A 26,143-nucleotide genomic window follows, 5' to 3' on the forward strand; every position below is an offset into this window, starting at 1 on the left:
GAAATCTCGGCAAAAGTCCATGCAAACCATGTGTGGACTCAACGTGGTCTGGTCTGTCTGGACATATAGCGGTTAGGCCTATATGCCATTACAGTAAACTAACCTTAACCCTAGCTAGCTTTCTAGGACCACAATGGAAACAAGTCACCAGGACAAACGACAGCCTCTCACAATACCAATATATCAATTGCCCCGAAACTCTACTTCATACCCTGGACTTTCCCCAATATTCACCATCTACTTTTGCTGGTTTTCCTGACTGGGCATGCTACCGTACCCCTGCCTGGCCTACTCATACCTCCAGGTCCTCCAACTCTTTGCCCCGCAGGAGATCCCCAAGTCCCAGGATCTTAGTAGAGCATGCCTCCTCTGAGGAAGACAGGTACCACAACTGCCCCCCCCCCCCCCCCTTTTGTGTCACCCCTTGGAGCCTGTGCTGCACCTCCGCTACTATGTTCCAGTGGTCATTTTCCTGTAGTGTAGAGCAGTGGTTCCCAAACACTGGGTCGGGACCCATTTGAGGGTCGTGCACACATTTTTATGGGTATCTTTATTTTTTGTTTCCTACATTTTGTTTTTAATTATTATTATTTCAAAACATTTAAAAAAAAACATTCCCAAAAAAACAAAACAGAATTTTCAGTAATTCCAAAAATAAATTAAAGATAATCTAAGAAATTTCATAAATTAGAAAACAAATGTTTAAAAAGTAGTGAAAAAATCTGATCTATAAGCTTGTAGATCTGCTATTTTGATTATAGTTTGGGTCCCAAACAAGAGACACCACTGGTGTATAGCAGTGGTTCTCAAACCTTTTTATTTATTTCAAGGACCCCCATTGCAGCGGGTCCATTTGGTTCCATTTGTACACTCTCAGAGTTACATTTGGAACCCCCTCAAGGAACCCTGAGAGTCCCTGCCTGGACCCTGTTTTGAGAACCACAGTGTAGAGCTTTTCCACTGAGTTATTGATCTGATCTTGGTTAGTGCTGTGTCTTTCCCCTCTCTCTATTTCTGCTTGTGGCATACCATTGTGTAATAGTTCTTTTCTGCGGCTCCTATTCTCGCTGCTATATGCCTATTTTCCCCCTTTCACGATGAATTATCTCACATTTTTGGGCTGTGTTTGAGCGACAACATTTTTAATGTATATTTTCACACTCAACATGTCAGTTAATTTATTATTTTTTATGTTAATCCCTTCCTGTTTATCATCTTCCATTTTGTGTTTTATTACCCCCTCCCCTGTCTGGTGTGGTTCCGGTTTGCCGTAGCAGGCAGCCTGAAAACTCAGACAGGCAAAACTGTCAAAAGGGCAACAAGAAAGGCCTGGAGGGTGACAGGTAAGACTGCATAATCACTCACTCACTCACTCACTCACTCACTCACTCACTCACTCACTCACTCACTCACTCACTCACTCACTCACTCACTCACTCACTCACTCACTCACTCTCATCCCCTCTCATACACCCCCACCCTCACTTTATTCTCCTCTCTTCTCACTAGAGTGACGCTATCCATTCAATTACTGTATTGCTGGCTGTCAAATCTGGCGTATTGATGTTTCCATATTGATTGTTCACTGAACACCACACAAACTCATGGAAAGAATAACATTTGTAACCACAATCCACAGTTACTTAATGCTGTTGTGTCACAAGGCCTTCGATTCATGTTATCCCTATATATAGTCTTACAGTTTTTCCTCAATCGCTTGGTTGCATTTCTTGAAACTCTAACCTCATTCCTCAAACTCTTAAGAGCAATCCCCAAAACAGTAAAATAATTTATAATAACACTATACATGTACCACTAGTGCAAAATAAACTATAACTAGATAAAGTGCCCCTCGTGGCACAGGTCTCCACCAGGGCAGGTCAGGTTGTGGCCTCCTGGTGGCGCTATAATAGGCCAATGTGAAAAGGGTGCCATTTCTTCTCAAGCCTTGGATGGCAATTGGTTCCGAAAATGTGTTTTGCAAAAATCCACCTGTTGGTGGCGCTATAACAGGCCAATGTGAAAAGGGTGGGATATATTCCTCAGCCTAGTATGAAAGTCTGTGAAAGATTTCACATAAATTGCACGCTGCATTCATGATTTGAGGCTTTTTGTTCAAAACGGGCCAATCCTGCAAACGTTGAAAGCCAAACGTTGAAAGCCAATAAGGATGGAATATGAAATATCGGACAAATCCGTCTTGAACACATGACTATAGAGATAGTGTGTAACGATTTGCGGGATGTTTGGACAGAATCTGGAGGAGTAATATCCAAAAATGTGTTTTACAAAAGTTGGCCTCCTGGTGGCGCTATAACAGGCCGTTCTGGAAAATTTGGGGCAGAGGTTCATCGTTGGCATCTAGGGAGTGTGTGTGCAAAATTTGGCATCGACCGGGTTAATGGTGCCGGAGATTAGCTGTACACAGACGGATGGACGGACGGACGCGTGCGATGCGAGGCGGTGCGTCTCGTTTCATTGTACCAAACGCGTCTTTGAACTGTACCTAAGCGATCTGTTTAGTAAAATGTTCAATCAATCTGTATGTATGTTTACATCAATTTGCAGAGTGACAGATTACTTTACCTTGGTTACATCTTCTGATAGTGCTGACATGACATAATAATCCCATCTAGTGTTTCATTAGCGCGACGGAACATGACAAGGCTACAGGCTACAGCTGAGATGTTGTGCTGCTGACAGGCAGCGCATAAACACAGTAACACACGCGTTGAAACAAGGTGGTAAAGATACCAAGAAGGAGTGGACAGTGATGTCACTGTTATGCAACACGGAAGTAGTATGGACTTGAAGCTGTTTATAAACCAGTCAGGACAAATCCTTGGTATTACTCTTCCTGCGACCGAGTAGCGGCTTTCACCGTCGTCTTGACTCTTTTTTCCCCTTCTTCTTCCCCATTCATGGGCCCCTTGGGGGGCGCTGGGCCCCGGTGCATTGCACCGGTTGCACCGTCGATATATTCGCCACTGTCTGTCCTCTGTGTGCCCCTCGATCCCCACCTGCCCACCACACACTTGAACACTTCTTGCCACTGCTCCAATTGGCACCTGCTTCTTGCTTTTTATGTACATGGTGTTGGCGAGTATTGTGTTAGCACCTGTGGGAATTTACTTGGATTCTCTGTTACTGTTCTATCGCTACCAATCACCCATCATGTTGATCAAATATCTTTTGTAAACAATGCTCATTGTACATAGTATTTTGCATACAGTGATTTACCAAATGAACAACTGCAGTGTCAGGGCCAATTGGAAATGTACATAGCCAATTGTGAAGAAAAATATCTGTTTAGACTGGAAAATCAAAGTGGCATGAGAGTGTTTTGCATTCTGTACAATAAGAAGTAAAATTGTGTATTGGCCAATTGCCTTAATGGTGTGGAGTTTGGAGGCACTGCTAAGAGAACAAGGTTAGAGTTTCAAGAAATGCATCCAAATAATTGAGGAAAAACTGTAATTTGTCCTCAAGTTCTATTTGTTTTTCTCTATTTGTTGTCTCCTGAGATTTCCTTAATTCCTAGACTTTCATTGCGTGCATTTTAATTTGCTTTCTTTTATTATTAGTGTTTATATTTGTTTTACTGCATTCATCGTTTTTGTGTGATTTCTTTTCCTTTGGTTGTCTGCCTGTTAACGGCAGCCGTATCCAGCCTACCTCTATCCTTAGAGGCAGTAGAGGGAGAGGCGCCCCGCTGAGAGCCTTTGGTCAGACGGCCCTGGTCGGGTCCTCCCCAAATTCACCACGGCTGGAGAGGTGCATGCTGCTGCCCAACCCTACCCAAACCCATCTCCACCTCGCCCTTTGTGCTGCTGTCTTATCTATCCTGAGTGTTGCTGTCCTATCTATCCTGTCATTTGTAAATCTGAGAGTGTAACATTATTTACATGACAGTATAGGACAATAACTAGGGCGGTGGTTCCAAAACCTTTTCATTTCAAGGACCCCCATAACTCTGAGAGTTACAGACGTATTAGGGTGAATTTGGAACCCCCTTTGAGAACCACTGAACTAGGACATTTACTGTAACTATTAACCAGAACACTGTATGCATGTAAACAAGCTCAATGCCATCACTTTTACCCTCTCCTTTATCTATGCTTGATAAATCTAATCCTTTCTTTTCCCCAAACGTATCACCTGTAATGCTGGTAATCACTTTCCTGCTTGTGTGATTTACTTGTGGGATTACTAAACTCAGATGTGATGACTAGATATGTACTGTGTGTTGTAGTGTTTTCTCATATCCCTGCGTCTCTCTCTGCTTCGTTCCATCAGAGCACATGCCCATGACAGCCCTTCCCCTCCAATGGGGACTCCCCAATCAGGTCGCAGGGGCAGACAGCTGCCGCAGCTCCCTGCGAAGAGTAGCAGCATAGAGCAAGGTATGCTGTGTGTGCATGACTGCGTACGTGCGTGTGTTATCATGGAAAATATTAATATCCACTCAGGGTGAAGTGTTGACAATTTATTGAAGAACATTCAAGCATAAAAACAGCATTACAGCTTAGCCCCAAGCCAGGACGCATGGGCTCCACACCCCTATAGCCCCCAGAAGGGCAAAAGCGCACACCCAGGGTGCCTGGTACACCCAGGCACCCTGGGTGTGCGCTTTCTATGCACACCCAGGTGCGCCCTTCCTATACACAGAGATGTTATGTTATCCTAAATGGTCATTTCTATAAGTGACAGTACAATCATTCTGACTGGTTAAGTTAAGAGAGTACATGTATGGTATATACTACGGTTAATATATTAACGGGACCATACAAATTACAAAGCATTATATTTGAAAACAAAGTTTACTAAGTAAGTAACAACTGTGTACTTGAAGTGTGTGCGTGCGTGCGTGCGTGCGTGCATGCGTGCGTGCGTGCGTGCGTGGGTGTGCCAGGGTGTGCCAGGGTGAAAGAGAGAGATGCCGTGCGTCAGCGGGACAAACAAATCAATCAACCACCCTATGTGGTTGATAAATAAACCCACTATGTTACATATGTTTTTACACTTGTGTCTGTAGGGCTTGATTTGTAAAAAATAAAAAGGTGCCGTTCTTAACATACATTTTAATTTTCAAGATGAATCTGATCCATTGCCTGTAAAAGTATTTTATACTGTTCTCTCCTTCTTGTCCTCACACCGTATGTTCATTTTGTTAGTAACGCTCCATGAAGAACATGTACATAACAAACCTGGTGAAAAAGGTAACTCTATAGAACCCCTTGATTTCACAGCTCTTTGCTGGTGCATTTGCCTCAAAATGTATGGCTGACACAACCACTGCTATTACTCTAAACCTTTCCTTATTATTCACAGCGGACCGGGGTCAATTACACTCTAGAATTCTGATTGTTCATTTAACTCACAGATCGTCGCTGCCAGGTGGAAATCATTTTAATGATTATTATTATTATTTAAAACATAAAATAAAAAGGTGAAAATAGCTAATCTGCTATTTACTACAGTATATAAAAAGGGGAATACCGGGATATGAGGTTTCTGCCTGACAGCAATGACATATTGAGTATAGAAAACAATCAATGTTACATTTGCACACTAATGAACATTGTGGATTTTACTGTGTAGTTAGTATTTGAAAATACTTTTCAGAATCTATTTTGTGGTACTTACATGCCAGATATTGTAGATGGGTGTGTTTTAGACAAAATTAATTTCGTTAGTAGATAATTGGAAAAAGTCAGATTTGGTATGACGTTCTGATTGATCGGAAACAGAAACCACACCTATCTGTATCTGCAGTAACTATTTGACCCAAGTCTGATTTCACAGCTATTCTATTCTGTGCACCAGCCACATATAGCTGGAGTAATACTGTATGTGCACAGCATGCTCCACCTAGTGTTTGGAAATGGCTCCTGCATACTCCCCCTATGCCTAACCTGCATTAGTCCTACTCCACTTTCAGCTTGTTCTTTCTCTCTCTCTCTCTCTCTCTCTCTCTCTCTCTCTCTCTCTCTCTCTCTCCCTCCCTCCCTCCCTCCCCTAGCCCTTGCAGTAGAGGAGCGAGCCCGACAATTGCAGATGAAAGTACATTCCTACAGGCCTTCAGCCTCCCACGACCCTGAGACAGACCTCAAGACCAAACGGGAGGTCAGCATCAATATGTCTTCATCCATCTATGTACTTTTTCTGTGCCAAACTAAACCGAACCAAACCAAAATGACTCTGAAATATACTGGGCAGCTCTCTGTACTCATTCATGGCAGTTGCTGGAACTGTGCTGTGTGTGCAGAAATGTCTTGGGCCAGCATAGTTTGTGTAAAGAGACTTCTGGAATATTGTTCCAGACTTGCACTTGCACGGTCAGTTTTGATAATGCACTTGACTCATGGCATTGTCCTATAGGAGGCATTTCAATTGTTAATAACTTAACTTACTGTACTTAAGCTTTGTTAACCACTTTTTTTTGTCGTATGATGAATAGTGAAAATAGCTGATCTACAAGCTCACAATTTGTCGTGATGCGACGTGTTGTGAGATTGTAGATCGTCTATTTTCACTTTTTTGAACATTTTGAAATGTTTTTTAACCTTGATGGCATACCCAAAATAGGGACACTAGGTTAAAAGGGGTTATCGATGAAAGCTCGGATTAGATATACAAGCTCACAATGTGTCATCACGTTGAGAGCTTGTAGATAGGCTGTTTTCAGCAAAGACAGTTTGTATAGAGGGACATACTACTAGTAGAGCTCTGGGGGACCCCTGTCAACTAAGTATAATTATAGCCAGGGTTTAAGTGCTTAATATTAGATGATTCATTAATATCATAAGGTTGGTAGCTGATGTCTTGTCTCCGGTAGACGGTAGTCGGGTTTGAAGGAACCTTCTTAACACTCGCATGACTGTAGTAAGGCTAGGTACCACACAAGCTGACTTCAGATCAAAAAGATTTTTCTTTCCTGCAATGTTATTGGCTACTGTCCAGAAGCTTTGACAGCTTCAACCCCCAAGCAGGGTAGAGCCATTAGTCTTATAAATTGAACAATGGGCTGTACGGAGGTTTGATTGATTGATTGAAAATTTTATTAACAGTTTGCAGAATTACAGTACATTTCAAGCACAAACTCAATACAAAGGCTGTTAACTGTGAGTGGACGACCCAATTAAGCATTACACTTGTTTACAACAGGGTCCACCATGTTCAATTCATCAAAACATTTAGAGACGTACAAATAGACACTTCTATATAGACAAAGAACAGTACAGGAATTCATCATAATGGAGGTAAAAAGGGAAAAGAAACATATACAGTGAGGGGAAAAAGGGGGGGGCGGTGGGGGGGATTCAGATTTTACGGGGGCCAGTTTCGAATTGCAGCCATCCGTAGGTGCCCTTTGAGAGCGGTTTTGAAGGAGTCAAGGGATTCGCATGTCTTAATGACTGTTGGTAGGGCGTTCCACATTTTGGTGGCATAGGAGCGAAAAGAATTTAGTCCCTTGTTTGTGCCGAATCTGGGTTGAACATGATTCGTTGCACTCCCTCTGGTGTTGTGGGTGTGGACTTCGTTAACATTAAGGAAGTATCTACACAGGTACATGGGTATCTTGGTGGAGTATCGAATCTTGTGGACCAGACCCATTGCAAGATGGTGTGAAGTCCACTCCCGTCGGGGGTGAAATGGGTCAGTTTGACCGAAAACGAAAGGCAGAGATGGTATAAGTAGGCTATGCCTAAATTCATATTTAGAAAATGTTTCAGATAAAAAAAAGAAAAAAAAAGAGATTTTAATCGAATATTTAGGAAAAGTCATGGAAGGGGAACCTTCTGAGAGCTTCATGGGCAAAGATACAAATCTCGAAATGGGTCAGAAAGACCTCACAGACACACATGGGCTATATTTTGCGTGTCTTAAGTACCAGGTCTTATTACTTAACTTAAGACCTGGAGGCAACGGCGTCAACTTCGGGAGTGCCTGAGGGCTTGGGCACCCACTGAGATTAAGGCTGAAGATCCCCTCCCCCTGGTCATTTTGTCACGTAGGCACACACCTTTACGGTGTTCACAGAACAGGTATTCAAATGCTAATACGGTGGCTTTGTTCCAGTGAGCGCAAGGTTCATTCACACTCCGTCTCCTGCAGCAACACTAACACGGTCAGCGGAGAGGCTGCTGTCTGTGTACCGTCGGCCCGTCTGTAAAGAGCCATGAGCCGGGAGGGGAGGGGAGGGGCAGCAACACCGCCGGCCGCTGGGTAAACTCCACACTGACTTGAGACTTGACAAACAGAGCCATCTCAGCCAAAATAGCTCAAAACAATGTCCGGGGAACAGAACTGTTCCTTTTCCTCAGACTACTTATACTTTAATTAAAAGGTAAGATGCAGTGGCTGTAATTGGGTCAAGGATCTTGCTTTCGTGAGCAATGGTGTACGAGATTGGTAATACATTGGTCAAATCATGACATTGTTAGACCATCTGGGGCACCCACTGCCGTTATAGGAACCTTACGCGCCTGCCTGGAGGCGTGGTCAATGCTTTTTGGCACTCAGAATAGCCAAATGGCATTGATCACGCCTCCAGGTCTTAAGTTAAGTAATAAGACCTGGTACTTAAGACATGCAAAATACAGCAGGAACTGTTAAGGCCTTTTCAGACGGGGAGCGAATGACGTGCATTGGTAATTCATTTTCAGTGAGAGGCGTGCGTTTTTTTTGTCACTCTAAGCGTCCCGCACCCCCCATTGAGCACACCTGTCACCGACCCAGGGGAGAACACCTGCGTCACCCGTTGCCCGTCTGAAAAGGCCGTTGAGGATTGTGTACAACATTTTGGAATACCCAGGTCTCAGTCCTTCAGATATCTGCAACTTTGCTGTTTGCTGTTGAGTACCTTCGTATCTAGTACACCAGCTCCCACAGCCGCCGAGTTATTAGATAAAGTATTAATGAGCTATGGGAAAGGCCATGAGGCGTCCGTGTATTACGTCTACGATGATTCAGAGCCTGAGTAATGGGGCCGTGTCAGCTCTCAAGACGACATGGGAAAGGGACCTGAATTGGATGACGTGGGAGTGGGATAGGATTCGTACTAAGAACATTAAAACATTGTCGTCAAGGGATGCAAGGGTCATTCAATTTAAGATTATACATCAATTCTACTGGACTCCCTCCAGTTTGTTTAGGCTTGGCTTATATGGCTTAAAGGGAAACTTCACCCTTTTTGCAAAAAAATATATGTTAATGATGTTTAGAAGATTTAGAACACTTTGCTGGGGGTCTTTATGTGTGTAATATGTGGTTTTAGATATTTTAGATTTTAGCAGTGAGCCCAGTGTCTCTGATGTCATGGACACTGGGCTCACTTACCTCCTGGACTACACGTTGTCTCAGTAAAGACAGCCATCCCCCTATCCACAAGGAGGAGCAGTGCACCAAAGTATTATGGGAAATGTAGGCAGCTATGAATGTTACTTCAGTTTCAATGGCTTCCGTTATTTTTCCTGTCCCGTAATGATCGACTGGAGCTCTTGAACAGAACCATCCATCTTTCCATCTCCCTCTCTTTTCACCAACTGCCTCTCTGGCCAAACCTCCCCGTCTCCCTGTCGCCACAGATGTATGCGGAACAGAGGCGGAGCAGCGACAACGTGTCGGCCAGGTCATCGGACAGCGATATGAGTGACGCGTCGGCCATCTCCCGCGCCAGCAGTGCCTCCCGCCTCAGCAGCACCAGCTACATGTCCATCCAATCAGAACGACCCAGGGGGCGGCTCAGGTCGGTCAACGCTGCTTTATCCCAGTGTTCATTTTGTTGACTAAGACTAAGACTAAAAGACTAAGGTTTTTGATATTTAGTCGACTAAGACTAAACAATTTCAGATGACTAAATAGGACTAAAACTAAAAGATGTGTTCAAAAGACTAAGACTAAGACTAAATCAGAATTTGCTGTCAAATTAACACTGCTTTATTCTACAATACACTTCTAGCTGGTCTCACATTGCCAGGCGATTGGAGGGCTCCGCCTACCGATGTGTCTGGTTGAGGCGTATCAGTAGGCGTAGACCTCAGATCATCTGGCAAAGCGAGACTTGATAGATGCGAAAGACAAAATCCAGTTAACTGGCGCTGTGCTTAATTCAGTGCACTGACCTGAGTTGCAGGAATCTCATTTGTTTTTGCACAGCAAACAAATGCAACAATGCAACAATAATAATAAGGGTGGTCGGGATGATAATCTGTCCTTGTTTCATGCATGCTAATTTACATTGTCTTTGTTTTTCTGCATGACGTTTGCTGCACGTTTCTGTTTTCCTGCATGGTCCGGGGGGTCTCCTGTATGTACAAATACAAAACACACACGTACTGTACACACTCGCCTACAACGCGCACACGCGTGCACACAATGCGGAAATCAAATGTATGGGCTCAAAGGTCCAAGTCGTTAGAGGAGGAGAAGAAGGACAGGAGGATCTCTTGGGGGGTGAATGGTACTGTGGACAGTGTGGAGGACAAGAGGAAATCCGCAGGGAAGAGGCGCTTCTCTGAGGAGCTGAAGCGCAGGAGACACACAGTGACTGGAGACAGCGAGGCCAGGTACTGTGAACCTCTGGTCCTCTTTGCCCCTTTTCCACTGGGGTTGAACCCGTTTGGTTCTTTTCTCCTGCCTAATATTGAACCAGTTCAGAGTGTTTCCACTGAAAATGAATTGGTTATGAACCCTAAAAGTTGGTTCCAAGAATCTAGAACGGAACCAGTTCTAGAGCCAAAGTTGTTTTTGTGGAAAAGGGGCCAAAATGGGATCCGGGATCCCCAGGGGTCTTTAAGAGGTGGTTCCAGGGAGTGCCCTGCAGCAAAATGAGAATTTTGGAGTAGCTGTTTTCTTAACAAATTCTGATGTTACTATATCTATTAACTCCCTGAGCGGCATAAACGGAGGTCTCCATCCTATCAAATAGTTACGCTTTGAGCACTCAGGGCGGAGATTAATCATAGTAAACATTAATTATATCATAACAGATCGCACCGCTCCACAGGCTGGGAGCGCCTGTTGGGCAACATTCGATGTCATTTCCGGTTGGGACGTCATCCAAAGTGGTCCCCCTCCATTTCTCCACAGTGGATGAGATCGAAAATCTTAAAACGTGAATAACTCTTGATCTAAATCAATCCGTCCAATTCTAACCAAAGATTATGTTTTTGACGGCCCATTGCGGTCCCGTCGCTAGTCGCGTTAGAAGTAATCATACCTCCCGTTGTTGTCGATCGCCTCGGGGGTGTTTTAGCTACTTCACCTACTGTACATCCAAGATGGTGCCTAGTGCACCTTGAAATGCGCTCCGTAGCTGCAAATCACTGGGCCCCCTGATGTAATGGTCCTAAATAACCCCGGGCGTTCGGGGTGTACTAACCAGTAGTAGAGGAAAATATATAATACTCCAATACTCCATGCTGAGCACAACTCAGCTCACACCCCAAAAATAGCAGATCAACAAGCTTCTAGGTGGTTTATTTTTATTGCGTGACACTTGTATCCGCAGAACCAAGTGGCTCCGAACTTAAATAGTGTTTGAAAATCATAAAACTCCCATAATCCTACTGCCTTTTGTGTCTAACCCTACCATGTGTGACCTCTACACATCTCTGTAGATGAAAATGTACAGTATGTATATACTGTGCGCGCACGCACGCACGCACATCCCCCCCCCCCCCCACACACACACACACAGCCATACCCCTCCCCTTTGGCCGACCAGTTACAGAGTGCTGGCTGGCATGGACAAACGACCCCATCCCAGTTGTCCACAGTGGCCCAGGTGGTGATGTAGTGCAGCTTATTAGCTAGCTAATGTTTTGAGGCCTGGGAGGTGGAGAGAAGGCCTTATAGCTCAGATCAATCCAAACGGAGCGTTCTAAAAGCCTAGCAGCCCAGCAGCCTTTGACATACTTTCTGGAGTTAAACCCGAGAGAGAGGTAGAGTGAGGAATAGCACGCGCGCGCCCGCGCGAGAGAGAGAGAGAGAGAGAGACTTTGTACGATGTCAGTGTAAACAATGGGACTGAATTAAAAAGACAACAGAATGGCTGTACATTGACAGTCACTCAGCATCATAGATCTATTGCTGTATAGTGTTTTTTGTTAGTATTGTACTTCGTGTCAGTTTCAGCTGCTGTCACTCACTTAGCGTTCCTCCTCGTCCACATTTTGCCTTTACTGTCTGGCCTACTGTTTTGTAATGTTTTCCAATCATTGTCACTTCAATCACCTGGACTGTCACGTGTCTGTGTACATCTTTTTTCTTTGTGTTTTCAAAGAAAATGCAGAAAACCTTACAGAAGTTATACAAATTATACAATTGGTTGGTTATGGGTTTGTATAGTGCATGACATGAAACCATAATTTGGAGGTTTTCGCACAACTAACAATAGTGTATTTGTAGTGTTTGTGTACATAATATATACATATATTGAAAATATTTCTGTTCTTAGACTTTTGTCCATGTTGGCTCTCATGTATTTGGTGTGTACGTGTGTATGTGTGTATGTGTGTGCGTGCGTGTGTGCGTGCGTGCGTGCGTGCGTGCGTGCGTGCGTGCGTGTGTGCGTGCGTGCGTGTCACCTATGTTGTGTGTTGTATGTTGTGTGTGTGTGTGTGTGTGTGTGGTCTACAGTGCATGTCTCAGATCCCTCCTTGCATGTGTCCCGTGCCGTCGCCACTGCCATGATCTCCTCCATCCTCCAGAGACAGACTCTCCCCTACCACCCTTCCCCTCCGCTGTGCGGCCCTCCCTCACCCCTCTGCAGGGGTCCGAGGAGCGTCCTCAGAACAACCTGCCCCTCTCTGGTCAGCCACAGCTTCCCCCACTAGGCCACTGGTCCGTGGCTGTCGTGGACTCAGGGAGGATAGTTGATTTGGGTGACAGGGGCAGCTTAGCCGGGCTCTCCTGCAGCACCCTGACCCCCTCTGAGGGCATAGACTTGCGGCAGCTCCTCCGAACGCCTAATAGGCGCCGCGGAGCACTGGGCAGCGTCTGCCCCCGTCTAATGGGTTTTGTGAGGAGGTGGAACCTGAACAGATGAGAAGCATTAGACTGAATTGTCAGGAATGTACCGCTATACAAGGTTCAATGTTCTTTATTGTTATGTCTTCTGTTCAGGTACAGAAGAGTAATCATTATATTTGTTCGGCGCCTCTGACATTGTAGCATCATATTAACATTTAAAATCAACGATATGATAGTAAAGAAAAAACATTTATACACAGTGAGTCTCTACAATGAATGTCTATATGAAGATACATGTCTATATGAAGGGCCTCTACAGCGGTGCCCGTTGGGCACTGGCCTACTTGCAACGATGCAAGTTGGAAATGCATGCCCCACCCAGATATTTTGTCTGTGTCACTTATATGTCCATATATGGAGTTCTTTGTCAGGCATGCCCAAATATGGAGTCTATGCAGACGAATAATGTCAGAACAGGCCAGCTCCATATATGGACACAGACCCGGGCAGAGGCCATTTTGGGGCGGTTCTGGACTCGACACCGGTCACTGCACTCCCTGTGGTGGTGTGGAACGCGTGTGTGGGTGGGGCGAACGGTTCGGCGAAGTTTTACTCACATACGTACAGACAGACAGAGACTGAGATAGATGTATAATTATATTATATTATATTATATTATATTATATTATATTATATTATATTATATTATATTATATTATATTATATTATATTATATTATATTATATTATATTATATTATATTATATTATATTATATTATATTATATTATATTATATTATATTGATTATCATAGTTGTTCCCATGCTTGGGGACTTCCAGTTATTGAATGACTGATTGAAGTAATCTATGATTAAAGCGATGCATCGTTTGAATCTTCTTCATTCTCTTCTTCTGTACCTTTACTTACCATAATTAGCATTTACAGAAAGCTTACTTGAATTTGATATTCAGCCCCTGGTTAAAGCTAGAGTTCTCAAACTCTGCCCGAAAAAGGTTAATCTGTGAGCTTGTAGATCAGCCTTTCTCCAAAATGTGGACTTTTGTCACCTACAGTAGCCTACAGTAAATGTGTAAATGACATGGCCGAAGTAGGTATCGATTATTAATTGATTATCTTACCCCCTCTCTTGCTATCTATCACTCTCTCTCTCCTCCCACCCTCCTCCCAGTCGTCAGTTGCGTGCGTCAGCTGGCCGCAATATGCTGAAAAGCTCCAGCGTCAGCGGCGAGATCTATACACAGGAGCGGACTGACGGCAGCCAATCAGACACTGCGCTGGGCACGGTGGGCGCTGGCAGCAAGAAGAGACGCTCCAGCCTCAGTGCCCGGGTGGTGGCCATCGTTGGAAACCGCCGCAGCCGCAGCACGTCCCAGATCAGTGGCCCTGGTGAGTCAGTAGCAGCCGCAGCACATCCCAGATCAGTGGCCCTGGTGAGTCAGTAGCAGCACTCAAACCTATCAGGACTAAACACTTGGACCATGTTACTATAGTCCAAAATGACAATTGTTTTAAAATAACAGTTCTACAGGGTCACAACTTGTCACATCACAATGTGTTGAGAGCTTGTAGAATAGTTTTTTGTTGTTAAGTGGTGAAGTGGTTAACTGGAGTAAATTGTGTGTTGATGGTGGCTGATTTGAATTGACTACTTGCTATAGAAACTGCTTTTGGTTTGCACTTTAAAATGTAGGACCAACCGAGAGGCTTATAAATATAGGACGTATTGCACACTAATAGTAATTTAATGTACATAAAATACTATACAGAGTTCAAGCCTGTGCGCAGAGGTTCTCCTCAAGGCTGTTCTCGTCAAACCTGGCCACTGCAGAATGTCTGCTCAACTCGTTTCAATGACAACAGATTTTTTTGCCCAGAGCGGGGAAAAAATCTTCACGTGCGCGAGTAGAGCATCCATGCGCAGCCACTGAGAATGGAAGAAAATAAGCGTGCGGCCGCTTATGCTGGTGCGCCTGATGGGTTTCAACATAACAACAACTTAGACAGTACATTTGATGAGAATACCAATACAACAATGGAAAAGAGGGTATGATGCAACAAAACAAGTATTTCATAAATAATAAATCCCTCAATGAATGTTTGTTACTGGAACAAGAAATACAGTCAAGTAGCTATCACAAACGTAAATCAGTTGACTGAAACCACTCTTAGACCAATGAATAAATACTGTAGTTGAAAAAGCTGTCAAAGTTAGATGAAACATCTTCCTTTTTGTCATGTTTCATATTAACAAAACAAAACAAAACAAAAAATACACCTGTCACTTCAGCATTGATGCTGAAAAATAACAAGTGATTTCTGACTTTAAAGGACTTTAGAGATGGCCTTCTCTAACTGAAAGCACCTTGAAGCCCTGCTCCCAGTCGTAGCTCTCAGTGAGGGCAGACGCACTGGGACTCAGAAAGCCTGTACTCTTCCTGTACTCTTCCTCTTTATAGCACAGACAGAAAAAGCCATTAGTGAAAATTGGGCCTTGGGCAGGGAGGGGGCTCTGTCCCTTATAGAGCAGAGAGAGAGCAGACGACAGATAGCCCTGAAATCAGTCTTCTGTTTGAAAGTGTATCTTACCCTGGCAAACTGTGTGTTCACAATGGATGAGAGCAACGTGAGGTAAGGGAGAGTTGCTTTTCCATCATTACATCCTAGCACTAATATGTTACGTAATTATATGATTATAATAGCAATTATAATTGCATACATGGTAGCCTATATGCAGCACCAGCACAGGTTACGTTGTGTTTTCTTTGTTCTATAATAAGTTGACATACTGTATCTGCACTGAATAATGATCTATATTTTAAAGCTATTCATTTTCAAGGGTCGTTTTGGATTGAGATGAAGCCTCACATGGTGACCACCTCACCTATGAGACTTTAATATTAATAGAGTAATATCTCTCATAATTCTACTCTGGAAGGTACTGAAGAGAGAAGAGCACATTCTGAGAGTAGAGTAGGTCCTCCTTAGACAGTACACCGGGAGCAACACGAGTCATTTGGTGATGATGCCTCATTCATGCAGGTTGATGATTCTATTGACAGCGAAAAGTTGGCCTTGTTTCGAATAATTACGTTGTTGCTTTATTGCCGTGTTCAATTCGCATTTTGTGTGGATTTGCTCTTAACATAAACAGCAGTTTAAATGAATGTGAATTAATCGCACAAAATATACGCTCCCGTTGAGTGACCGACCTTACAGTTTCATTTCATGTTGTCCTTGACGGGACCATGATGTGTATGATCCTTGACAGGACCATGATGTGTATGATCCTTGACGGGACCATACATATAATGAAAACGTTTGGAATGTTAATGCGGTGACTCTTGAGTCCCTGTCAGAATACAGTACATCCACTCTTTTCTGTTAGACTTTAATTGTTAAAGGATGTGCACCAAGAGACATCATGATGAGCCAGAAGATGGATCTATACTAGTCTAAGATGTTTTGTAGCATTCACATTGTTTTATATTCTCTATTGTACTCTATCTCCTGTAGGCCTACAGGAGATAGAGGCAGAACACATTCAGGCATAATGATGACGAACCAACAATGATTGAGGAAAACAAGGAATGCGTTAAATGAAAAAGGCACTGCTAGACCCATGTCTGAGTGTCCTGAGACATGGGCCATTTCTTTAACATTATTGTCTACACCAGGCCGAAGGCATGGGGTATGTTTTGGTATGTTTTGCACTCTGTCCGTGTGTGTGTGAGTCTGTCCGTCCGTCCGTGTGTGTGTGCGTCCATCCGTCTGTTACCAGCTAATCTCCTATGCCAAACTTTGCACATACACTCCCTGGATGCCAACGATGAACGTCTCCCCCCAATATTTCCAGAACGGCCTGTTTTAGCGCCACCAGGACTCAGGCAGACTTTTGAAAAAACAAATTTTATATTACTTTTTTTATATTACTCCTCCAGATTCTGTCCAAAAATCCCGAAAATCGTTACACACTATCTCTATCGTTATTTGTTCAAGACGGATCTATCCGGTATTTCAGATTCCATCCTAATTGGCTAACATTGGCTTTCAAAGTTTGCAGGATTGGCCCGTTTTGAGTGTGTAATTTACGTGAAATCTTTCACAGACTTTCCTACTAGGCTGAGGAATATATCTCACCCTTTTCACATTGGCCTGTTATAGCGCCACCAACAGGTGGATTTTTGCAAAACACATTTTTGGAACAAAATGCCTCTAAGAAGAAATGTCACCCTTTTCACATTGGCCTATTATAGCGCCACCAGGAGGCCACAACCTGACCTGCCCTGGTGGAGACCTGTGCCACGAGCGGCACTTTATCTAGTTGTGTCTATTTGTTTCCAGCCTATAAGAGGGCTGTCTGACGTGTTTTTAAGGGTGCTTGGATGGCGCAGAGTTAAATTACCTGCCCACCACCACAGAATATATGGGTCCGAAACCACCGTGGTGTGTCCGGCTTGCCGAGCGTATTTACGAACACAGTTGGCCGTGTTCGGGGGAGGGCGGAAGCCAGGCGGGGAGGTTGGTCTTTCTCATTGCACGTGCTCCTCTCCTCCTGTTGGTGCCTGTCAGAGGAGAATGTAGGACGGAGGCACTATGTCCTCCCGGTGGGGAATCCAGTGTGAGGAATTAATTGGCATAATGGCTAAATTGAGCGAAAGTGAAATTGGCTAATTAAAAAGAAAGAAAAGAAAAAGTGGTTTCTTCCTCTGTTAAAAACTGATTTACGGGTTAAACACCAACTGTGGTTCCCCAGGGGTTAATAATTGGTCGCCTTCCTTTCTTCCCTCCACACCAAATCTCTTCACTTAAAATAGCCGATCTACAATGGTAAATGGTGCATTTATATAGCGCCTTTATCCAAGGCACTTTTACAGAGATTGTGCATTACATTCACCCATTCACTCACACACCGATGCCGGGGAAACCATGCAAGGCACCAACCTGCACATCGGGAGCAATTAGGCGTTCAGTGTCTTGGACACTTCGACACTAACTCTGGGGGAGCCTGGCTTCGAACTGGGAACCATTCGGTTTCCATTCGGTCACTCTACCCCTGAGCCACCGCCGCCCCAAGCACTCAACAAGTCACAACGTGGCCCGTTGTGAGCTTATCTACTATTTTTGGCAATAGTTCACCTATTTTCACCATGTTCACCTTATGAAATTCCACAAAGGGATGCTAGGGTTCATGTGGTTAAAAAGGCGAACTGGTGCCTTAAAGGTTTCCGGCTGGAAAATATCAACAGAGGAAGTAAGTTATGCTCGCATCCCCATGCAGTTGATCACTGGGGATGCACAATGGTGAGCCCTAGGAAACTGTGGTTATACTGGGCAGCTCCCTGCAAATCTGTGTCAGCAAATTAAGGTAAATAAAAGAAACAAAGATAGAAAGAATGGAAAACAAGTAACTCTTGTAACTGTTTTTTGCATGTGCTCTTTTGTGTTTGCTCCATATTCCTCCAGAGGGAAAGAGTAAAAAAGAGAAGGGTGCCCCCATTCAGAGGAGCGTGGAAACGGGCATGGCCGTGGAGCTGACCAGGAACATGAGCCGACAGCCAAGCAGAGAGTCCAACAATGGCAGCATGAACAGCTACAACTCAGAGGGGAAGTCAGTAAACCACATTCTTCCTCTTATGCTCTCTTTCCACAACATCTCTTTTGTTTTATTAACATGCCTTCGAGTGTGTGTCCTTCTGGAGACCCCTCCAAACCCCCTTTTTTCATTTGGATTCTTCCAAGGCCTTAAGGACTGTTAGCCTAAAGTATCTATCATATTCCACTGTGCCACACATGTCTTGTTTGGCCTAATTGCACAAGTTGCTTAATGTTATCTAGATAGTGTGACTGCTTATGTACGCCCTCTTGAGAGTCTAATATAGGTTAATTGTGTCTTGTTTCAGTTTGATATTCTCTGGAGTGAATCTAGGAGCCAACAGTCAGTTCAGTGACTTCCTGGATGGCTTAGGACCAGCACAGCTAGTAGGCAGGCAAACACTGGCTACACCCGCCATAGGTAAGTTATAAATGTACTATACATGTATTTTTTCAAAGCAAGTATAATTAGGATTTCCCTAATTTCCAATACTGTTGAGATTACAAGCAAAATAACAAACATGTGAATCACAGAACAATAAAATGCAAATAATCACAGTATAATACCAGTAAGGCGCCTGAGGTCGCGTGCACGCATCCGCCTGGGTGACCGCAGACTGCTGGGCGAGCGCTGGCGCTTTGGCATGGGGGGTCAGATCAACATATGGAATGAATTCTATACTGGCCATAAATGGAGCGTGTCTTGAGTGTACAGGGTTTGATGAGGTCAGATCAACATATGGAATGTCCGAACAGGTCAGGTCCATATGGAGATCTAAGGGTGGTGACTTGAGTGTACAGGGTTTGATGAGGCCCCAGGTAGGGCCGGGCCTTAAACTTTTTCTCTTTTTCTCTGCTTTCTACGTTTATAATCTTAGCTAAAGCTAAAGGTACTAAAGGTGCTAACTACTACAGTGGTTCAGGGGTAGAGTGACCGGATGGAGACCGCAAGATTCCCAGTTCGAACCTGGGCTCCCCCAGAGTTAGTGTCGAAGTGTCCTTGAGCAAGACTCTGAACCCCTAATCCGGGCACGGCTGCACTAATAACTTTGGGGCAGGCCCGTCTAGAGTTTAAATGGACAGGTATCAGTCAAAAGGGAGACATCGAAGAGGAAGGATGGGTGGGGAGGGATCAACACATATGGAATGTCAGAACAGGTCAGCTCCATATATGGAGATCTACAGGTTTGAGGTTTTTAGGTGAGATGTAGAGTTGCTGGCCAATATTGATGACATCAGGGATCTCCTTGGGCTAATATTGATGACATCACACGTGATGTCACCTGCAGTCGCAGAAATTCAATTAAAGCAGTTAGAGTTACAGACACAATATGGATATCAAGTTGGAAGAACTGTAGGCTATAGTACAGAAGTATAGCTTTCCAAGAAGGGCTTTCAAAATATACAAAATCACAATGTTTGTTGCACCTCTCTACAAGAGAAGGCAGCCAACCTTATCATAAAGGACACAATGGTATCACATCTGTCCTCACTAATAGATCTGAGGGCAGTTATATTCACAAAACATGGCTCAGTCTACTTAAATGTAGGCTGTAAGTCATAAACAAATACATAATGTTTTTCCACTGTCTTGTCCAATAACATACGCAGACGTTCAGACAAGAACTATTATAATTACTCTAATGGCATCCAAACTACATGTTGTTGTTGGATATGCATGCTAAAGACATACTGTACCAACACAGATGCAATGTGTTTTAAATCCCAAGGAAAAGGACACAGTGTTTAACATTTGACCTCATACTTTGGCAAGAATGGCGAAAATAATTTAAACTCATTTAGACTCAGAGAGCAGATAGGAATAGTTATGTATCTTTGATTCTAGCTTCTATCCTGTATATACCCTAGGACTGTGGTTCTCAACCTTTTCTAGATCAGGGTTCACTTGAAAATCTTAAAAGCGATCACGGCTCACCATTGGCTACCTTGTTAAATGGTCAGATGTTTAGGCCAGGGGTTCTCAACCTTTTGGGCTGGGGACCCCAAAAATGCTTTGGCGACCCCCCGAGGGGTCTCGACCCACAGGTTGAGAACCCCTTGTTTAGGCAGAATGCATTTCAGAGCATGTTTATTTTAAAAAGATCAATCAATTGATTATGTTCTGGCTTGGACCATGCAGTGGAACTGATAGATGAGTTTCTATTTATCGTATCCCAAGGAAAACAAAAATGTCAAGGTTTTAAAGAAAAGATGCCATTATTCTTTTTTATATTGCATTATCGTTACAATTATTGGTAATATTATTCTTTGGAGGCCCACTTGTAATATCCCCACGGCTCCAGCCCACAGGTTGGGAATTGCTGCCATTTTGACCTGAGATCAGATTCTAAAAATGTCTTCTTTTCTGAAAAAGCTATGTTTCTATGTCAGTCGTTCGATTTTTCAAAAATAGCAGACCTACAAGCTCGTAGCGCGCCACTCGGTGGCGCGCTATGAGCTTGTAGATCTGCTATTTTTCAATAGCTAAAGCATAACATGATGCTAACACCAAAAGGGGTTCCCGCCCAAAATGGGTTAAGATTTCATTTCATCATAGCCACTAAGTCTCTTTGATCTGTTGATTCCTATAGGTGACATTCAGATTGGTATGATGGACAAGAAGGGTCAACTGGAGGTGGAGGTTATTCGAGCCCGGGGACTTGTACAAAAGCCAGGATCCAAATCCCTCCCTGGTAAAGACTAGACGTTATCTGTAGATACTAGAGAGCTACTAAACATCATATGATTGAGGCTAATTTACACAGTTTATGCAGTAAAGTCCTGCATTGTTACGTTAACGGATAATGAACATTTTACAAATATCAAATTCTTGTACTTTTGTACCTTTTTTTTTTTTTTAATATACAAATTGCCTTACAAAAGATTATAGTGTCCAGTGGATTGCCTTATGGGGCTTGGTCAGTGCAGTTGCTTCCCATAAAGACATAACCAGCCATAATATCTGATCTAGATTATAACATTAGTGAGCATCTTTGTTCTCACTAATGGTTCTTTGATCGTTTTGTTTATATTTTCAGCTCCATATGTCAAGGTCTATCTGTTGAATAATGGAGCATACGTAGCCAAAAAGAAAACCAAGATTGCACGGAAAACTCTTGACCCGCTGTACCAGCAAGCACTGCAATTTGAGGAAAGCCCACAGGGAAAGGTCTTACAGGTATGTTGGAGAAAACTAAATAATTATTTTATTTTATTTTATTTGCATTAACTGCCACCCCCAATAGCAGCCTTTCTGTGACATATATTCATATTTTTAATTCATAATTTGAATGGCAAAAGAAAAATCCGCGATATACACACTATATCTCATTTTGACGGGGCAAGACTAGTATTGGGACAATCAGTCCTGATGGTGGCGGTAACGTCACCATTATGCCGATTCTGACCAAATAGAGCGAGTGAGCGATGACGACTTCCGGTTTGCGATCAAAATATCCGGTAGTATCTTTGCTACTGTGCAACACTATCAGATGTCCGGAATGCTAAGCTATCATCGTATTTTTCATAACTAAGTCAAATTAAGCTCTAATCAAGCCCAAAATAGCGCATTTTACGCAGCGATGCATGCGCGATCACGCGTGTGCGTGATCGACCGTGCACGCGCGGATTTCGTCCGGTTTCAGGAAGATTACATCGGCCGTTAGCCAAATTAGCCAAAAGATGCTACATTTTGTTATATTAAGCTCCCGATTATAGGGAATTAAACCAGCCCGTCAATTCCGTCAACGGAAGGTTTGGATTTATTGATCCAATCCGTCAATTCCGTCAACGGTAGTTCAAGGGTTAAGATCAATCAAATTGTTTTTTTTTATTACTTAATGCATTAAACACAAATGCTTCTAAATAACAGTATAGGGGAGAACCTCTTTTGGTTCTATATATCTAGGAATGTCCCAATACACTTTTTTTGTTCCCGATACCACCATTTCTGTGTTAGCCGAAACCGAATACCGATTCGGGTGTTCTGATCTTATGTTGTGTTTATAGCTATCTAGCTATATATCTCGAGTTGTGTTTATAGCAGACTCATCACTCATATACTGCACTTGCAGTTTGGGCAACTTGAAAGCAAACTCCACATGCCCCAACATTTTATTTACCTGCCATAGTGTCAACCCCTTACCCCTGTGTCGGATCGGTGGTACTGGTTAGACTGGCATATTCGCCGATACCGATTATTCGCCGATATGACAAATAAGGGCCGATACTGATACTTTTCCCATACCGATACAGTATCGGGACATCTCAATCTAACACCAATCTTGAAGGTAGGCTATGTAGAGGCGTCAAAGATTATGTTTTGTGTGCCGAACAGTTTTGTAGTGATTGCCTCGTATCTTCTCTGCCGACAGGTAATTGTCTGGGGAGACTACGGACGCATGGACCATAAAAGCTTCATGGGAGTTGCACAAATCCTATTGGAGGAACTGGACTTATCAAGCACAGTGATTGGTTGGTACAAGCTGTTCCCACCTTCCTCCTTGGTGGATCCCACACTAGCTTCCCTAACTCGACGAGCCTCCCAGTCATCCCTCGACAGCTCCTCTGGACCCCCAGGGGTTCGATCCTAGTGGACCAATAGGACTACGTGGCTTTAGTGAATACCTAACTCATGAACGTACTGTAGAGAAAAACAAATGAATGAATGGAAATGTAGAGTAACTACAATCAGAGACAGAGTCAGAATGAGAAAGCTTTGTTGAGATTTGACAATCACTCCTGTTGCATTTGATTTTGTCTGAACTCTGTGTTTTGATGTTTTCATTTCCATTTAAAGAAAACTTTAATTGTTTTTCTCCGTTCATAAGAACAGAAGACCTAGGGCTTTTGATAGATACAGTAATAACATGCAGTAAGTACAATAAAAAAGTGGCATATATTAAAGACTGAACAGAAAATGAAGCAGGGTGGTTTTTAAATGGAATCAACAATAAAAAAATTAAATAAACAAAGAAATGTACGTTAGCGTCAGAATGTATGGACTGAGACAGAGGTAATCATCCTCCATAACTGCAGGTGGCGCTATCATGTCCTGTCTGCAGTGGCCTCCTCCAAAACCCTGATAAGACTGCCAGCACTTCTGTTCCCAGGCAGAGTGTTTTCCTGGGGGTGGTCAGGCTAGAAGCCCAGGGCCTTTTCTGGTGCCTAGAACTCAGAGCCGCATCACTGGCCCTTCTCTCTGTCTAATGGCTCTTTTCGACTACGAAGGGCAACCCAGAACACATAACCTAGAACTTTTCAGAGCCCGTGAATTTCTGTGATTTTTTTTCCATTTAAGACTCATTTAACCTCTTAAATCCACTATTTTTTGTAAAATGGACCTGAGTTGCAATTTTATTTGGATCGCTTTTTTTTGGTCTACAAACCAAATCTCTTTGCAAAAATGTAAAACACAATGCTTCGTGATTTGACCCTTGTGAGCTTGTAGAGCAGCTATTGTTGGTGAATGTTCCCCCCAGAATAGGGATGCTGGGGTTCAAGTGGTTATAAAAAGCAAAAATGGCTGATCTACAAGCTCACATCGCAACACTATTTTAGAAAACATTTGGAAGTGTAAGTTCTGGGTTCCCACAACTCATGGATAGTACCACATTCTGAGCAGGCCCTAAATTAGGTTCTGAGAACCTCATCTGAAACTGAGCTGTTTGAACAAATCCAGAACCCGTGAAATACGTTGGACGGTTCACTTAGTCCTTGTAGTCGAAAAGATCTGTAAAGCTCTCATTTTCAATACGTTTACCATGGCTAACCTGAAGCCACACTGTTTTACTGTGTCTTTTATTTGTTTGTTCCTTCCCCTTTGTTACTTCTAGCACAAAATGTTTTTACAACGCGTTAAAGGTTAATGATATGTTGTCAGTCCAATGTGTGCATGGAGAGAAGGGGAAAAAATGGAAAGAAAAAAAAACAACAAAAAACTCTGAAACACAGGGGCACTGGTTTGATGGTGACACAACTTAGATTTTTACACTTGGCGATGAGATTAGCGTGCAATGTCCTTTCTTTGTTTCATCGCTGGCAAAAGTCCAGGCCGGTTGTCTTTGTATAGATGTATATTAGATCTCCCAGGAGGTTGACCAATAAATAGAATTTATGTCACTTTAAACTATCACAAGGGTGTCACATAACTGTAAAAAAAAAAAAGAAAAAAATACATGTTTGTCCAACCTTGCAAGAACAAGATACGCAAATATCTTTTATTTATGCTGTTTTGGGGAGCACATTCCCTCACCCCAGTACATATTTAGGGTTTTTAATCAAATTTTCTGTTTTATTGTTTTGGGATTTAAATGCAAGCACAAGAGCTTGATTTTTTTACAACAAAAAGTCTAACTTTTTGAGAAAAAAAGCAAGAAAAATAGCAAAAAAACAACAAAAAAGAACTGTCCCCCCTTATTTTGGTTAATTTCCTCTGAATCTAGATTTTTTTAAACAAAAGAAGAGTTGCTCACAGTTTCCCTTGTGCATCTCTGTGAATGTGAAAGTAATCAAATGGACTGATCAAGTCAGTATACACAAACACCAACGCTCATTCTCCATTAGGTCCACAGACCCCTTCGAACTGGGCGGGGGCCGGGCCAGCATGACTTCGGAACATGTTCCAAGCTGCATGCACATTTTTGTAAAATGAAACAGATACAGAGAAGAAGAAAAAAAAAGATACTGAACTAGATTTGTGTGTTAGTTCCACATACCGTAGGCCCGCTTGTATGTTGCATGCAGTTGTACAGTTTGCTCGTACTTGAATATTAAAGAGATAAAACCAAGAAACTGAAGCCATTCCCATCACGCGAAGACATTCAAAATCAGCTGCAGTCTAGTCCATGTCTCTCATTCCGGTGCTGAATGTCTCTCAAACAACCAATTCCCACGATTACGTTGATGTCTTTTCTTAACCCTATGGAAGATGTACTGTACTGTACAGTACAGTAGCAGACCTCACAGCCCCCTTACTGTTATTCCACATCATAGTATACCTCCAAGGGGCTGAGATGATGTATGAATAAGTATGTGTAGTAAATCAGAGTCACATATTGTATGGAAATATGAATTATGTTTCAACATAATGATTTCATAATACCGCTATAACATGTACGGTTATGTTATATAAAGAATAACTTCAAATGCACAGAGTCATACACTGTAAATACTCAACAACCATTCATTAGGTTGGGTGATATTTGCAATGGGGCCAAGTCATATAATGTGGAGTGATTGTACAAGTCACTAGGGACCAGGCAGTGGGCTTTGAGTCCATGGTGGGATAATACAAGGCAATTGACTTGGGTCACCAACTGGCCAGTCTTAAACATAGGGTTACTAGGCCATATTAACTCTAAAACTGTTGTGTGAACACTTCTTGTGCTTCAAACCCAATGTCTAACCCAGCCATGTAGAGTCCCACTAAATGACAATTGACTTTCGTTTTCATCGTCCAGTGAGGCAGGTTTTCTTTTTACTTTGTCAGTATTATCGGGGGAAAAAAATGCTGATTGTTTACAATTTATTTGTTCCACTGAAATGACAAAAG

General features: G+C 43.0%; 1 protein-coding gene across 5 annotated transcripts in view; it reads left to right on the top strand.

The window, feature by feature from the left end:
- Positions 1-23,218, top strand: part of LOC306921693 (regulating synaptic membrane exocytosis protein 3-like) — a gene marked incomplete at its 5' end in the record, with an annotated part of 88,313 nt that extends 65,095 nt beyond the window's left edge. The window contains 13 exons of one of the 5 annotated variants that reach the window (XM_079498938.1): positions 305-382; positions 1,275-1,343; positions 3,661-3,774; positions 4,297-4,403; positions 6,023-6,126; positions 9,591-9,751; positions 10,410-10,571; positions 14,168-14,385; positions 18,463-18,607; positions 18,900-19,012; positions 21,183-21,284; positions 21,630-21,769; positions 22,965-23,218. In XM_079498938.1, coding sequence (XP_079355064.1) covers positions 305-382; positions 1,275-1,343; positions 3,661-3,774; positions 4,297-4,403; positions 6,023-6,126; positions 9,591-9,751; positions 10,410-10,571; positions 14,168-14,385; positions 18,463-18,607; positions 18,900-19,012; positions 21,183-21,284; positions 21,630-21,769; positions 22,965-23,183 — 1,732 coding nt within the window. In that variant the 3' untranslated portion in view covers positions 23,184-23,218. Of the gene's footprint in view, positions 1-304; positions 383-1,274; positions 1,344-3,660; positions 3,775-4,296; positions 4,404-6,022; positions 6,127-9,590; positions 9,752-10,409; positions 10,572-14,167; positions 14,386-15,501; positions 15,628-18,462; positions 18,608-18,899; positions 19,013-21,182; positions 21,285-21,629; positions 21,770-22,964 lie in introns of those variants that run through there. The other 4 variants (XM_079498939.1, XM_079498940.1, XM_079498941.1 and 1 more) reach the window with 4 other exon arrangements.
- Between the last annotated feature and the right edge of the window lie 2,925 nt (positions 23,219-26,143).

This window comes from Electrona antarctica (genome assembly GCF_951216825.1).
Source record: "Electrona antarctica genome assembly, chromosome: 4".
NCBI classification, from domain to species: Eukaryota; Metazoa; Chordata; class Actinopteri; order Myctophiformes; family Myctophidae; genus Electrona; species Electrona antarctica.